The sequence below is a fragment of the Manacus candei genome, unplaced genomic scaffold, assembly GCF_025592945.1.
Source record: "Manacus candei isolate 608988 ecotype Guabito, Panama unplaced genomic scaffold, ASM2559294v1 h1tg000151l, whole genome shotgun sequence".
Taxonomy (NCBI): domain Eukaryota; kingdom Metazoa; phylum Chordata; class Aves; order Passeriformes; family Pipridae; genus Manacus; species Manacus candei.
Window position 1 is genome coordinate 1,101,060 of NW_026138199.1, and position 14,584 is coordinate 1,115,643.

At 55.0% G+C, this 14,584-nt stretch overlaps 1 protein-coding gene across 3 annotated transcripts in view; it reads right to left on the minus strand.

The window, feature by feature from the left end:
* Positions 1–383: 383 nt before the first annotated feature.
* The window catches only part of SCMH1 (Scm polycomb group protein homolog 1), a 69,862-nt gene continuing 55,661 nt past the window's right edge, over positions 384–14,584 (minus strand). The window contains exons 13-16 of one of the 3 annotated variants that reach the window (XM_051772239.1): positions 10,966–11,097; positions 5,234–5,434; positions 4,070–4,212; positions 384–2,225 (exon numbers count right to left, since the gene is read on the minus strand). In XM_051772239.1, the coding sequence (XP_051628199.1) occupies positions 2,100–2,225; positions 4,070–4,212; positions 5,234–5,434; positions 10,966–11,097 (602 nt within the window). In that variant the 3' untranslated portion in view covers positions 384–2,099. The remainder of the gene's footprint in view (positions 2,226–4,069; positions 4,213–5,233; positions 5,435–10,965; positions 11,098–14,584) is intronic. The other 2 variants (XM_051772240.1, XM_051772241.1) reach the window with 2 other exon arrangements.

Here is a 14,584-nt window from a genome sequence, read left to right on the forward strand (position 1 = left end):
TCAGGGCTGAGCTGTGCTGGCAGCGATGGGTTCAGGGGCTCGGCTGGGACTGCTCCTGCCCCAACACCCCCTTCAAGCTCCAGACAGGGACAAGGAGTCACAGAAGCCTCTGTCAGCACGGGCAGCACCGCGAAGAGCAAGAGGGGGGTCAGGCTGGGGGCGGGAGGGGCTGGGCAGAGATCGGGAGGGCGCGATGGATGTCATCCCATCCGCTTCCCTCAGCCCCGGAGGACGGGCAGGGAGGGCAGGGCAAGGCAGGCAGGGAGCCGCGGGTCTGTCCTGCACCAGCACCCGCTGCCTGTCCCTGCGCTCCCCCCTTGGCAGGTGCCTGTGGGAGCCACTGCAGGGCCCAGCCCAGCGCTCAGTGCACAAACAGCGGGGAGGAACTTGGTATCCTTTTATTTATAAACAGATCAACGTAAAATAAGTGCAGAGGAAAGCACTGGCTGACCCTGCCAGGCCCCGGGTGCAGCAGGACCAGTGCGGGTCACACGGAGGGGTGTCCCAGGCCCAGCACGGGCTACGCTCTGTGACAAAAAGCCTTTTGCCTTCTCATTACTTTGGGTGTTGGGGTATTTTTTTTATTTTTTAAATTTTTTTTTTTTGCAACTTTGCCCCTTAGGGGTAAACCTGACCCAGTGCAAGAGCCTGGAGGGTTGGTCCCCGCGGGGGCCCGTCCTGCTGCTGGCCAGGGCCCTCGAGGCTGGCCGGGGTGCTGAGCCGTGGCTCTGGATGCAGAGGGTGAGCTGAGGGCAGGAGGAAGAAGTGCTCGGAGTGGAGATCCCGTCCCAGCCCTTTGGTCACTGCAGGGGAATGTGGCACGGGTGGGTCTGTGTGGGGACACAGCGGGGTCAGCCCCCGCCTGCCCCACCAGCCCTGCCCCGGCTCGGCCGCTCAGGGGTCTGGGCAGCCCCTGCCCCACAGGCAGCCCCGAGCTGGCACTGCTGCCCGGGGACGGTGCTGGCACAGCCGGTGGCCCCCACACTCCTCGTGCAGCTGCAGGAACGTGTCTGGGACCGCGGGAACCGCTCAAGTGCCATCAAAAATAAATACATTAAACTGCCTGAGACCAAGAGGGGCCCCGGGCAGGACAAAGCCCTCACAGGAAGAGCAACATCGGGACGGGTCACCACCCCGGGATCCTCTGGGCAGACCCAACACCCTCTCACACTCTGAGCTGGGACGGACCAAAACTCTAGAGGAGCGGGAGTGCCCCTGGGAAGACAAACCTTGGCAGCTCTGGCTAAAAATCACCAAGAGTTGCGAGTTCAACATAGGTAGAAAAATCATCTCATCGTTTTAAACACACAACTCCTTAGTAAAAAAAAAAAATTCCAAAAGAGAAAATTAAAAAAAAAAATAAAAGGCGAGAAGTATCAGCCGAGTCCTGCAGCATCCAGGCAGCCTCCAACACGTGCCAGGGGCACCCAGCCCTGCTCCTTGGCTCTCCCAACTCACTCCACGCTCCCAGCCAGTGCCGTGTGGCCTTTCCAGTCTGGAATAAATATGAAAGCTTCCATCCCTGGCCTGGCGTGCCCAGCTGGAGCCGGGTCTGAAGCCAGGGGTAGGCAGAGCTGAGGGGGGTGAGTGGCCCCCGGGCTCCCCCCGCTGTGGAAGGCGGGGCCGGGGCAGTGGATGCTCCGAGCTCACCGTGGTGCCGCAGGGCACAGTCGGGGCACGGCCCCGCTGCAGCCCCCCCAGAGCCTGCCCCGAGCAGGCGAGAGGGAGGAGGTGGTGCCAGTCCCCACGGACTGCCCAGAGCTGCTGCTCCATCCCGGGGAAGCAGGACCAGGAGCCCACGAAGGAGTGCTGGGAGAGACCCTCTGCTTCCAACAGGGCGCCCACGGCTCGAGTCTGGCGTGAAGCCCAACTGGGCCGGGCTCCTCCCGCTGGGGCGGGGGCAGCGGGACCCGGGGAGGGCCGGGCTATCGGCGAGGTGTCCGTCTGTCCCCTGGGGGGGCCGGGCTGTCAGCGAGGTGTCCGTCTGTCTGTCTGTCTGCGGTGTAAATGGGGTGTGTGCATGCGAACCTGTCGGCAGGTGAGCGCGGGTGGGGGTGGCCAGGAGCGGAGCTTCCAGGATCTGTCCTGCCAATGTCCTCTCAGAACTTGCCTTGCTTTAGCTTGTCGATGTGGTAAGTGAGCTTCAGGGCTGGCCCCAGCTTCAGCCCCATGTACTTCATCATCATGTCGCTCCGCAGCAGGAGCAGGGCCTTCCCGTCGATCTCCTGCAAGGGGGAACCAACAGCGCTTGTGACGCCCCTTGGAAGCCCCTCCCTGCTCGCTGAGCCAGGACAACAGGCAGCAGCGGGGCTGGGTGTCAGCCCTGCTCAGCAACATCCCAGCAGGGACATCTCAGCATGGACAGCACTGCATCCACCCTGCTCCAGCACAGGCCTCAGCCCCAGACCCCACGTGCAGCGGGGAATCTGCTGGGTGATCAACATCCAGGAGCCTTGGCCAGAGGGGCAGCAAATCCTGAAGGAGGTGGGGAGGGAGGAAAAGGGAGGTTTTGCTGACAGGGGAATGATGGAGGCAGGGGAGCAGTGGCTCGTTCCAGGGCACTTCACCCCAGCACAGGAGCAATGGTGACAACAGCCCTGCCATGACACACAGCCCTGAGTCACGGATGGAGATGGAGGTGAAGGAACAGACCCTGAAACTCAAAGTCTGCACTCTGTGACTGGATATCATGAAAAAATTTCTTCCCTGAAAGGGTGGTCAGGTACTGGCACAGCTGCCCAGGGCAGTGGTGAAATCACCATCCCTGAAAGTGTTCAAAACCCTGTGGATGTGGCACTTGGGGACATGGTTTAGTGGTGACCTTGGCAGGGCTGGGGTCTTATTGGACTCTATGAGCTCAGAGGCTCTTCCAACCTGAATGATTCTGGGTTTCTATTCTGTGTTTCTGGAGTTCACAGCACAGTCCCAGCCACTGGCAGAGAGTGGTGAAGCTCCTCATCCCCAGCAGGGCTGATTCCAACACAGCAGCTTCCAAAGCAGCTGATGCTTTACAGCAGAGTCCAGGTGTGTCCCACCTGAGGCTCAGGAAGGGATGGATCATGAGCTCAGAAAAACCAGAGAACAGCTCTGTCCTTGGCATCTGGAAGTGGAAGTCTCCCAGTCCTTTTCAGTGCTCCTTTCCATCACCCAGTCCAGGATGGGGCCAGAGCTTTGCACTGGACAGTTTTCCACGAAAAAATGTTAATGGACTTATAAAAGAAAAATAAAAATCACCACCTCAAACAACAGAAGGTCCTGCCCTATGTCAATGCCCAGTTAGGTTTCAGCCTGATGAGATCTCCAGGGATCTCCAGTACCAGGTTTGATCTGGTTTTCCCTTCTGCAGATAAAAGCAAGGTTCTCCCCAGGACTTCCAATCCAGGGCACCTCCCACCCTTGGCAGCTTTTGCATAATTAAAACAAACATTTTTCAATTACTGGTGGTTCTAAAATAGAGCTAATTAAAAAAAGGAGTGTTGTGTCAGCACAGCCCAGAGCAGGATGCAGTGCTGGGTGTTTGCTCCCAGGGCTCTTCCGACTTCCCAAGCAGCACCAGATAGAACATGGACTCAATCAAAACGCAGAGGGAAGACAGTTCTGGCAGGAATCAGGACATGGAGCTGCCAAACCTCTTGTAGCTTTAATGGTACAAACTCCATGCTGTGTCTGCAGCTGTTTTACACTTACAGATGTGCACAAGGAGCAGAGCCTTAGGGGACTCCCTGCTATAGGAAACGGAGTTGAGCAGCGATGCACTCCATGAATCCCACTTGGAATGTGCTTCTTGACAGGAGAAATTTGCCATGAGGTGAGTATTAGGCTCCAGGGTGAGCAGGGTTTGTGTTTTCAGCACTGGGATTCAAAGCTGCCAGGTCTGCCCCTGAAGGGGTCTGAGTGAGGATCCCAATCCCGGACAGGGGATGAGCAGGATTTATGAGGATATTTTTATTAAGCACAGAACTCCAGCTGGTCCAAAGTGCTGCCATTTTCTGACTCTCCTGCGTTTTCCTTGTGTGCTGATTCCCCCCCCACGTGACACACACGTTTGCCCACAGCCAGAGGCACTCACGTGCTTTCGGAAGAGGTCTGCGTGGGGGCCCAGCTGCGGGTCGGACTCGCGGATGAACTGCATCACCTCCTCCACCGACCAGGACGAGGGGTCGCGGCCGCTCAGCCGGGACACGTCCCGGGGGCCCAGGTACCTGTCGGAGCCTGCGGGTGCAGACAGGGCTGTTAGTCCAGTGGCCACAGTAACTGACCCTCAACCTACCACTCAGCCTCCTCTCCCACAGCAAGGGCAGAGACACAGCAAGGATCACATCCCAGTCAGGCCCCACATCCTTGCAGTGCAGGTCTGGCACAGAAGCCGTATTCCCTCTCCTTTTCAGGGCAGCCTTCTATACTGAGCCCTTTTCCTCTCTCTCAACTCCAATTTCCCCTTTTTTGCCCCCCCATTCTCACTCCTCCTCGCCTATCAGCTGACAGCTCCCACCTCTGCAGAACACCCTCCCCACTCCCACGTCTCTCCTCACACACAGTTCCTCCTCCACTCCCAACACCTTTAGCACATTTAACACAGCAAAGCTGGTTTATGTTTTCATTTTCTGACAGGTTGAGCCCACAGGTGACATCCTGTGGTCCCAAAGCACGGTCCGAGCTGACACAAGTCCTGTTCCCAACATTCTGGCATCGGCACAGCCCCTTGTCCCAGCTCTGCCCTCACACGCAGGTGGGGGGAGGCACCAGCAGCCTGAGCTTTTGAGAGGCTTTTATTGACACCATGCACCCAAAATCACACTTTTTGCAACCTGATATGCTGATGTGCTGTACTGACCAGCTCAGCTCTCCTGCCCCTCTCCCTCCACACAGACGTGCTGTTCACACATCCCACCCTCCCAGCCTCCCCCTCAGCTCCAGCCTCTCCAGGCAGCTCTCGACTCCCCGGCCATTCCCGATCCATCCTCACGGACCCAGATGCCCATCTGTCACTTGGACACAGTTCAGCTCCTGCCTGCTCCTTCCTCTCCACTGACCTCCAGGTCCCCCCAGTCACCAGCCACAGGAGCAGTGTCACTGTCCACACTGCCCCCCACCCAGGTGCCACCACACCTCACAGAGCTGGGGGGCTGTGCAGAGCCCAGGCTGGTACTTGCTGAAGTCAGAAAGGTGTAACTGGAATTAGGAAGGTCCTCTATTGCCACTGTGCAGCTGCAGGGCTGTTCTGAGCTCTTACCCCCAGAGCTAGGCCTGCGCAGGGCAGAGGTGCCCTGGCTGAGGCTCGAGGGTTGGTGCAGGTGCCTGTATCCTGGCAGGCGACAGTCTCTGGAGCTCCTGCTGTGGCTGGAGGAATTGACAGAGTTCAAGGCAGAGTCCATAGGGTCCAGGCGAGGCTCCAAGGGCCCTGGGAGGCCATCTCCCAGGACAAAGGTTTCACCTGGAACGCACCAAGCTGCAGTCAGTGCACCCGAACCCCACGGCCCAACGCTCCTGCTCGGGGAAAGAACTGCAGCACTCACTGGCTCTGACCCCTCTCACTGGTCTCCTCCACAGCACAGGGATCAAACCAGGCACTGCCTGGTGTTCACCTGGCAAACGCCAGTCCAACTAGTGGGCAGTGACAATGGCTGGTGCCCAGACTGAGGCAGCAGCTCCTCTGCTCGTGCCACCACCAGCTCTGGCCCAGCCCTGTGCTCCAATGGCCCTGGACCCCTCCGTGGCAGGGCAGGCCTGCTCCATCTGGATGCCAACAGACACAGGACTCACACATAGCCCTGAGCAGGGAGGGAAGGGGAGGCTCCCTGGGGGATCACACACTGCACACCCTCAGCATCAGCGTGCAAGGGACTGGCCCCGGCGGTTGGGATTGGGGTGTGGGACATGTGGGATCCCGGAGGGCAGCACCACATGCAGGGCAGGAGGGGCTGCACTGTCATGGCCAGGCAATGCTCCCATGCCATGCTGGTCCTCCAGCCCCAAAAGCAACATGCTGGTGACCAGCTGCTCATCCCTCCTGACCTCCTGCCCTTTTCCAGCCTAACCACGTTGGAGACCAATTCCCTGTGCTGGCACGTGCCCAGGAGGGACTGGGCTGAGGGTCCTCCCCAGGCAGGGTCCCAGGGCAACAGCAGCTTCCTCACCTTCCTCACCATTGAATTTCCAGCTGTTGGTGGCACTATTGGGATGGAAAGGCTGAGGAGACTATCCAGGGTTGTATCTGAGCCAGCAAGACCTGCCTCTGCTGTTACACTGTGACAGCATCACCTCAGGGCCACGTGTCTGTAGGTTTTACTATGGCACAACCAAGTCTCAGCCCACCTGGCCCTTGAGCCTCCTGAGTCATACCTGCATTCTTTCCTAGGAATTACCTGGCAAGTTCCTGCACCAAGGAGGAAAGCAGCTCCCACACTGAGGGGCAGGGCCAGCGCACTCTGGGGCCAGCACCCCCGGCCAAGGCTGGGGCTGGGGCTGGGGCTGCAGCTCCCCTACCAGGGTCTGCAGAGACCCTGAGAGCAGCTCACAGCCCTGAGCTGCTGCCACTCCAACACACAGCAGGTGACAAGGGGCAAGAAACCTGAGCCACTGCTCTGGCTAGGCCCTGGGTTTGCTCCCTGGGGCTTCCCAGACCACAGGAGCAGGAGGTGAGAAGCAGCACAGCAAAGCTGTGCTGAGCTGGGTTGGTGGTGAGGGTGTAGAGTCGATACTGCAGCCTGAGAGACCCAAAAGCTGTTGAGATTTTCCCAAATTCCCTGCTGACATGGTAGTGCCAGGCTCCAGTGAAGGGAGGTGCAGAGCCCGAGCCTAACCCTGAGTGCTGCTGACACAGGGTCCCACCCGACTGGAGAAGCTCTCCTGAAGGCACCTTATTTGCTGTGGTTTCTATAAACTATGGGACTGTTCTGTGAGCTGGGGTCCTCTGGTCTCAGTGTTCTGCTGTCTGTGTTTGAGTAGAGATCCCAGAGCCAGTTCAGCTGGAAATACCCAGCCCTGACCTTCCAGAGCTTCAGCTCATAAGGCTATGGATTGGGAACCCTCTTGTCTGGCTGTTGGCCAGTTTGGTGAGGCCAATGGGAGATTATCACCTGGGTAACTGCTGTTTTTCCACCTCGGGGGCTTTGTCACTCTGCACTTGAGGCACTGCTGCCTTTTTTTGCTTTTAGGTCTCTGGGACATGCCTAAAAAGAGCAGCACAGCCCTGCACTCTCACTAGAAACTGCTGGTGGTAAGACTGTACCCCCCTCCGGTGACCTGTCCTGTGTCACTCACTTCCCATGTGGGCAGGTGTGTTCTCACCTGCTCTCAGTGCATAAAGGGTGGTTTTCTGACTCATGGCTTTTCCCAAATAACTGTGAACCCCTCCTGCACTCCCAGCATCCCATTTCAGCTCCAGGCTGGACACAAAGCCAGCACAGAGTGGCTGCTCTGGCCCTGGGGTGGGTGGAGATCCCCTGCCCAGCCAGATCCACCACTGGCTGTCCCTTACACCAGGGGGTCTCCACTGGAGCTGCTTCTGAGGAACTACACTTGGTCTCCTCTTCAACAGGACAGTTCTGCTTAAACCCTAAACGACTTCCCATTAAACATCTGGGAGAGGGTGCTGTCTGACTGCCAAGGAAGGGCAGAAGCAAGAGAGGGGGCAGTGGGCACAGCCCTGTGCACTGCCACAGGACAGGTTGTGGGCATGGGAACAGCTCCATGCTGCACATCTCCAGCCTCCAAGGAAACACAGCCCCCCCCCGAGGTGACACACAGGGACACTCACCCAGATGTGCTGGGTCAGGCACACGTGTCTCTAACTGCTCCCCAGGACCCCAAAGCTCTCCTCACTGTCAGCAGAAGGCCCAGCTTGGGGGGTTGGGAGAGCACATGCACAGGTTCATGTTGGTCCCATGCTGAGGATCCAAAACTCAACCCCAGAAAATACTTCACTCAACAGTCAACACACTGTTGTTATCCTGATGGGAATGTGATGCATTCTGCAAATATGTGATCCTGTTCTCACAGGAACTGTGATCACACACCCAGAGGCCATGGGTGAGGCCAGGCCTGGGGGCACCACGTTTCTTTGCCAGGAGGTGGAAGTGAAGGTGCACACTGCCCCCCAGGTTCCCTATCCCAGCTCAGGGCAGTGCTTGGCTGGGCTGTGAACTTTGCAGCAGAGCTGGAGGCTTCCTGGCAGGGGCAATGCAAGAGAGATTGAGGGTCTTCCTAAAAATACAAGTACACAGAGAACTGCTGAGATGAACTGACACCTCTAGGAAGGGGAGAGGAAGATGAGGCAAGAGGGCAATGATTACTGTCCCTGTGAGTCATCTGCAGCAGTAAACAACATGCTCCTGGGCATGGGCAGGGCAAGACTGTGCTCAGGCACTATCCAGGATCCTTCACCCTCCACAGCCAGCGTTGAAGGAGGGAGGAGGTGGTTGATTCTTAGGCAGATTTCCCTACACCAACTGCTAGAGTTAACTAAAGGCTGGCAGTTGGCACATTGTAGGGAAACACACCACAATTAGTGGTGGAGAGGCAGGGAGCAGATAATTAAAGTTTAATTAAACAAATAGTGCTACAGACTCAACAGTGCCATTTTACTGCTAAAACACAGGAGTTTGGCCACAAGCACAAATCTGATTTGCACAACTACTGAACACCCACTGCTTCCAGCAAATGCTGGGCTGTGAAGGCAGGTCCCCACTGGGCTGGGACTGCAGCGTTTCAGCAAAAAGCAACACAAATGCCACTGGATGCAAGAGGAAAAACAATGTAAGAGGTGAGATCCCCTCCTCGTCTCTCTGCTTTGCCAAAGGCATGGTGAATGGGATATCCCACTGCTGCTCACAGCCTTCCATTTGGCAAACTGGGAAGTGTTCAGGGGCTGCTGTCTGTCACTCTGCTGAAGCCAGAGTTAAGCTCCATGAAAAGATGTACCCTCTTGCTCAAGAAATATTCAATATCCAAGCATTTCAGGTGCATATTCTTAAAATATATCCTCTGAAATCCAAGTATTCCTGCCTGCACTTCAATTTCCTGGTGGAGGAGGACGTATTCATTTCAGCTTTTAGCTTTGGGATAAGAATGAATTTCTAGATGGAATCTGGAACTGCACCTCATTCCTCCCTGCTTGGACCAAGCACAGAACCAGCCCAAGCCACTGTAGGAAGGTCACACACTGACAGGATCACCCCCCTCACACACAGACACACTTTCTGCCCACTTGTCTGTGTTTTTCTGGAAGAGGCTGGAGTGTATTGCATCCAGATGGCACAACCCATTCAAAGGCCAAGGGATAAGTGAACAGACTTTGAAGCAGACCAAGAATCAATCTTGTAGACAACCTAATGTAGATTCTTCCTTGGAATTACCCATTATGGAAGCCTTCTCTATTCGCTGACAATACAGAGTGTGCAATATTCACCACCCAGCTAAGGCACCTGAACCTTTGGAGCAGACCAGCACTTCCAGAACAGGCTGAACTGTGTGTCCCACCTGCTGGGGGAGGAGGAGGAGCTGGGTCATGCTAATAGTACCTCAGCTGATGGATCAGAGGGGAATGGCAAAGAGACCAGCACGGATGTGTATTTGGAGGTAAGAAACAGGGGGCCTCAGGGAACAGTTTCTGACTTGTCAGTGTGCTGGAATAGATGAGACAGTCCCCACATATCACCTTGGGTTTCGTTTCAGCTCTGTGACAAACCTACAGTTGTTCTTACTGTAGATACCAAGGCCACTAAAAACTGTCCACCACAGAATCACAGACTGGTTTGGGTTGGAAGGGACTTTAAAGCTCATCTCATTCCACTCCCCTGCCATGGGCAGGGACACCTTCCACTAGCCCAGGTTGCTCCAAGCCCCGTCCAAACCGGCCTTGGACACTCCAGGGATGGGGCAGCCCCAGCTTCTCTGGGCAACAGGGTGCAAGTTCAGAGCAGCTGTGCTTAGTGACAGGGTCACAGGACACAGTGATGGATGGAGACCAAAATCACCCACAGTGATGGCAGGCTGGGCACTCACACCTGGGATCAGCAACCCCTGAAGAGCCAGGGAGATGGGGATTCTAAAGGGACAGCAACAGAGCACGAAGCCATTGAACTGTGAGCCCACCCAGGAGTCTCCAGCACTTTTTCAGGGATATATTACAAAGAACTGTGATTAACACCTTGGCAGATTTCACCATCCATTAATTAAAAGGCATCAGTAAGATTAAATCTCCAGTCTGCATTATGGAGGGTTTGCAATTCAGAACAAAAGTGGAAGTATTTTTACTGAAGGTTGCTCAGTTCAGGGAGTCCTCCAGCTACTTGGACCTCCTGGAAATGTCCCACCTGCACATGCAAGGGATACCTGTGGATCAGACAGCAAAGAGGACATTCCAGCAGCTGCTGTTGGGAATGTGTGGGCCCAGCACAACAGTGGTATCCCAAGGGACTCTGTGGGAAGCAGCAGCAGGATGTGAATGATCTGGTTGAGCCAGTGGAGCACATGCCAGTGAGACCCCCCAGCTCTTTCAGGGAGGACTGTGAGGAACAAGATGAGATCCTGGGAAAGGGCAGTAGGTTCCTGGCTGTCCAGCTGCACATCAGCATCTGTACAACACACCCCAGCAAACACTGAGGGAACAAGCCAGGGCAGATTGACTGGAGCAGCTGGGCAGTTTAAGGATGTTAATGCCATGCACGGCCACGGAAGCCAAACCACGGGTGATTAAACCCCAAATTACACGGTATGAGAGGATGACTATCAGGGTTAGAAGGAATTCCCACTGCATTCCACATGCCTTATGCATCCGTGTGGGGAACCTGTCTCACCACAGAGCAGTTCCCTTCCCTCTGGAACACCAGGCACAACCCATGCCAGGGACAAGCAAAGCAGCTCCCTGAAGCCATGGCTCAGTCTGGCATGGCAGAGGTGACCCTGCTGAGCCAGGACAGGGCACTGTGAACAGCCAGCTTTGGGAAGAGACGCTGTGCTCACCTTCCAAAGGGTGACGGTCATTCTTTGGTAACTTGGGGGAGAGAGGAGCAGTGTATGGAGGGGAATCTTGGGAATAGCGCTTTGTACCCCGGCCTGGTCCCTGCAGAGAGCCGTCTAACGAACTGCTTCTGTCTAGGAAAAGAGAACAAGCCCTATTTAGGAGTGGAGATGTCCTGGGAAATTCAGTCTTGCCAGAGTCCCTTGAGCTCTGCGTGCATCGCCAGCCCTGCTCAGGCTGCAACTCAGAACATCTGAGAGGGCTCAACAAGTGTTATCAGAGAAAAAGGGTGGCGAGAAACCTAACAAAGAATCTTAGCCATATTTTGCCCCAAATATCACCCCTAGTTGACTTAATTCCATTTCTCGTCATTCTACCCCTTGGCTCATCCCACACAATTCCTGCTCATCCCACTGTTCACCTTTCAGATGCACGTAACACTTGGACAATTGGCAAACAACCCTGGGATGACTTACACACTCTCTGTGCCATACACAGTGCTGGATTAAACCCCACTCCAGTTTGCAATCTTCCCCCCAGTGCACCCCCAGCTGTGGCTGCTGCTCCTTTCCAAGCACACCCCAAGGATGGGGCTCTCTGTGCCGCGCGGGGCACGCGGGATGTCGGGATGGGCTGGGGCAGCTCCTCGTACACACAGTGTCGGTGGGTGGACGGACACAGAATGGAAGTGCCAACACTGATGGGGACAGAGCCAGGTGAGCGACACAGGGGGTGGCAGACCGTGTCCCAGCTGAGGTGACCCTCCAGCTGCCCCCTGCCCACATGGGCCACCGGCTCCCAGGCCCCTTCCAGTGAGCCCCGAGCACTGCACGCTGGGCACAGAGGGGTGGAATGGCACAGACACATGCCAGGAGCCACCACCAGCCCAGAGCAGCCCCCAGAGCTGGCACAGGGTGCGGGAGGGGGGACAGGCACGGCGGGGACCGACACCAAGGGGATGCATCACACCCAACACACGGAGGGACAGGCGGGTGGGAAGCACCAGACAGGCACAGTTGAGCTGATTAAGGTGAAACACAATGGTAGAGAACAGGACCTGTTGTATCAATATCCTTCAGGGAAAGGAAAGACAAGCTGCTTGCCCTGGGACTCCATGTGAGTATGACCAAAAATCACTGTGACATTGTTAAAAAGACAAATTCCATCCTCAGGACAAGTCCCTGTAAGAAACATTTACTGCCCAGCAGAGATGGGAACAAATGCCCTTGGTAATGTCTCTGGATATCCCTGTGTCACCCAACCTTCTTCACCCCACAGCCACAGAACCACAACACGAGGTGATACTTTGGAAAGGTTTCATCAGGTTTTGGTTTGGGTTATTTTTTTAAAGTAGTTGATGTTAAAAGTCATGCAAACACAGAAGGTCAGGCTGTAGAAGACAATTCAGCATCAGAAGTGAGGCTGGTGTAAATTCATGAAAGGATAAACCAAAAATAGAATTTTGGTTTTAAAGGACAAATTTTAAGAAAATAAAGAAATGGAGTAACATCCAGAGTTGCACTCAGCAGATCATTGGGGCAAAAAAGAAAATACCTTCAGTTCAAAGGTGCCATAAATGTCATGAATGTGAATCATCAGAGAATAATCTGAGAGGGAAGGAACCCCAAATCTCAGTGGACAAACGCTCACTTTGAGAAGGATGCCAAGAACAAGCAGATCATTTAGTGGGATAAAAAGGCCCTGCTCAGCACAGAGCTGTGCACCTCAGAGCATGGGGAGTGCAGGGAGGAAGGGAGGCTTTGAACTCATCCTGTGTTTTGAGACAGTGCAAAGGCAAAGATAGGCCTGTGCTTCAGCTACAGAAGGAACGAGCACAGGGGAACAGAGTGAGGGGACTGTGCACAAAGGTAAGGGTGAAGAGAAAAGGAAAGCAGGTTGTCCTTGCCTGCAGATGATGGGACAGCTGCGAGGGGCATTTCACATCCCTGACTCGGGAGCCTGGCGGGAGGAAGAGAAGCCCACCTGCCCATGCTTGCATGGTGCTGTGGGCCACCCCAAGGCCATGGGATGGACACCTTCACAGGCAGTCAGAGTCACTCACCTCATCCTGTCAGGCCAAAGTCACTCCAGGCTCCCACTCTGGGACACTGTGCCTTGCACTGATGGCACTGGCACCTCCTCCCTGGCTGCAGAGCACACCTACACACCTGGCTCAGGTGTTGCTCCATCTGTGACACCCACCTGCACTCAGTGTATTTCAAGCTGAAAGAGGGCAGATTTAGACTGAATATCAGGAAGAAATTCTTCCCTGTGAGGGTTGGGAGGCCCTGGCACAGGTTGCCCAGAGAAGCTGTGGCTGCCCCATCCCTGGAAGTGTCCAAGGCCAGGCTGGATGGGACTTGGAGCAACCTGGGCTAGTGGAAGGTGTCCCTGCCCATGGCAGGGGGTGGAATGAGAAGAGCCTTAATGTCCCTTTCAACCCAAACCATTCTGGGATTTACTTCCATCTGCAGCCAGGCTGAACACTGGGGCAGGGCTCAAAGGATAAGAGAAACAGGACAGGAATGAAAATGTCCACCACTAAGTCAACTGAATGTTCTCAAACCAGGGACATGAGGGCGCAGAGGAAGCCAATGATGGTGCACCTGAAACTCTGCAAACTCAGCAAATTGTAACAGAACTCAGCGACACACTACTCAGAGTGACTGGAAACATGGTGCCAACATTTGAAACAGAAGGTGAATGATTTTGGCAACAAAATGCCCATGTGTGACCTCAGCAGCACCGCAAGGCTTGTGGCAGGCTCTGAAGGAAAGGGCAGGGTAAATCCACCTGCCATGGTTCATACCATGGCAGGTGTCCACCAGCAGACTGACTCAACAGCTTCCCTACTATGGGGAAATCCTGATCTGTCACATGAGGGAACAGAGGTCAGTCTCATTTCCCTGGAATTCAGCAGATGTCAGATACAGAAAGCCACTGGCTGAGACTGAGAACATGAATTACCAGAAGCCTTGTTCTATGCACAGAAATCTGATTTGAGAGGAAAGGCAGTTGGCAGCACTCAGTGACACATGAGGCTGGGGAGCAACTGCCAATGAATCTGCTTGAAGATCATTCTTGAACCCAGCGTCATTTAGTATTTTTATTTAAACCTTTGGCGGAAATTTTAGAGATTTACTGATGAAATCTGCTGATGTCTTCCCATGTCAGGCCAGACAATGTAGCATTTGAAATTAGGCAGAATGAAGAACCAGTCAAGAGGTAAATCCAGCAGCCAAATGAAGATGTGCACTTGAAACACTGTCCCATGAGCTGGGAACCAGCAGGTGACAACAGTGGATGAGAAGAACAAGGTATGTGACCAGGACAGGCTGGTCATCATTTGTTACAAGGACACACTGACTGAAAGTGGCTGTAGAGAGATTTCTTGTGACCATGGTGGTGCCAGTGCTGTGGCACCAGGTCCCCACGAGCTCCTCCCCAGAGGGCTGGGTGGTACTCTGGTCACCCCATGAAGTCAAACCAACACTGGCTGAGGAGAGCAGAGAGCAGCCAAAAGGTGAGTTCCCCAGAGGGTTACAACTGCTTTCCAACTACTTCCAGAAGAAAGAGATCCAAGTTGAGCTAAAAGACAATGTTAAGACCTGGAGACACAAA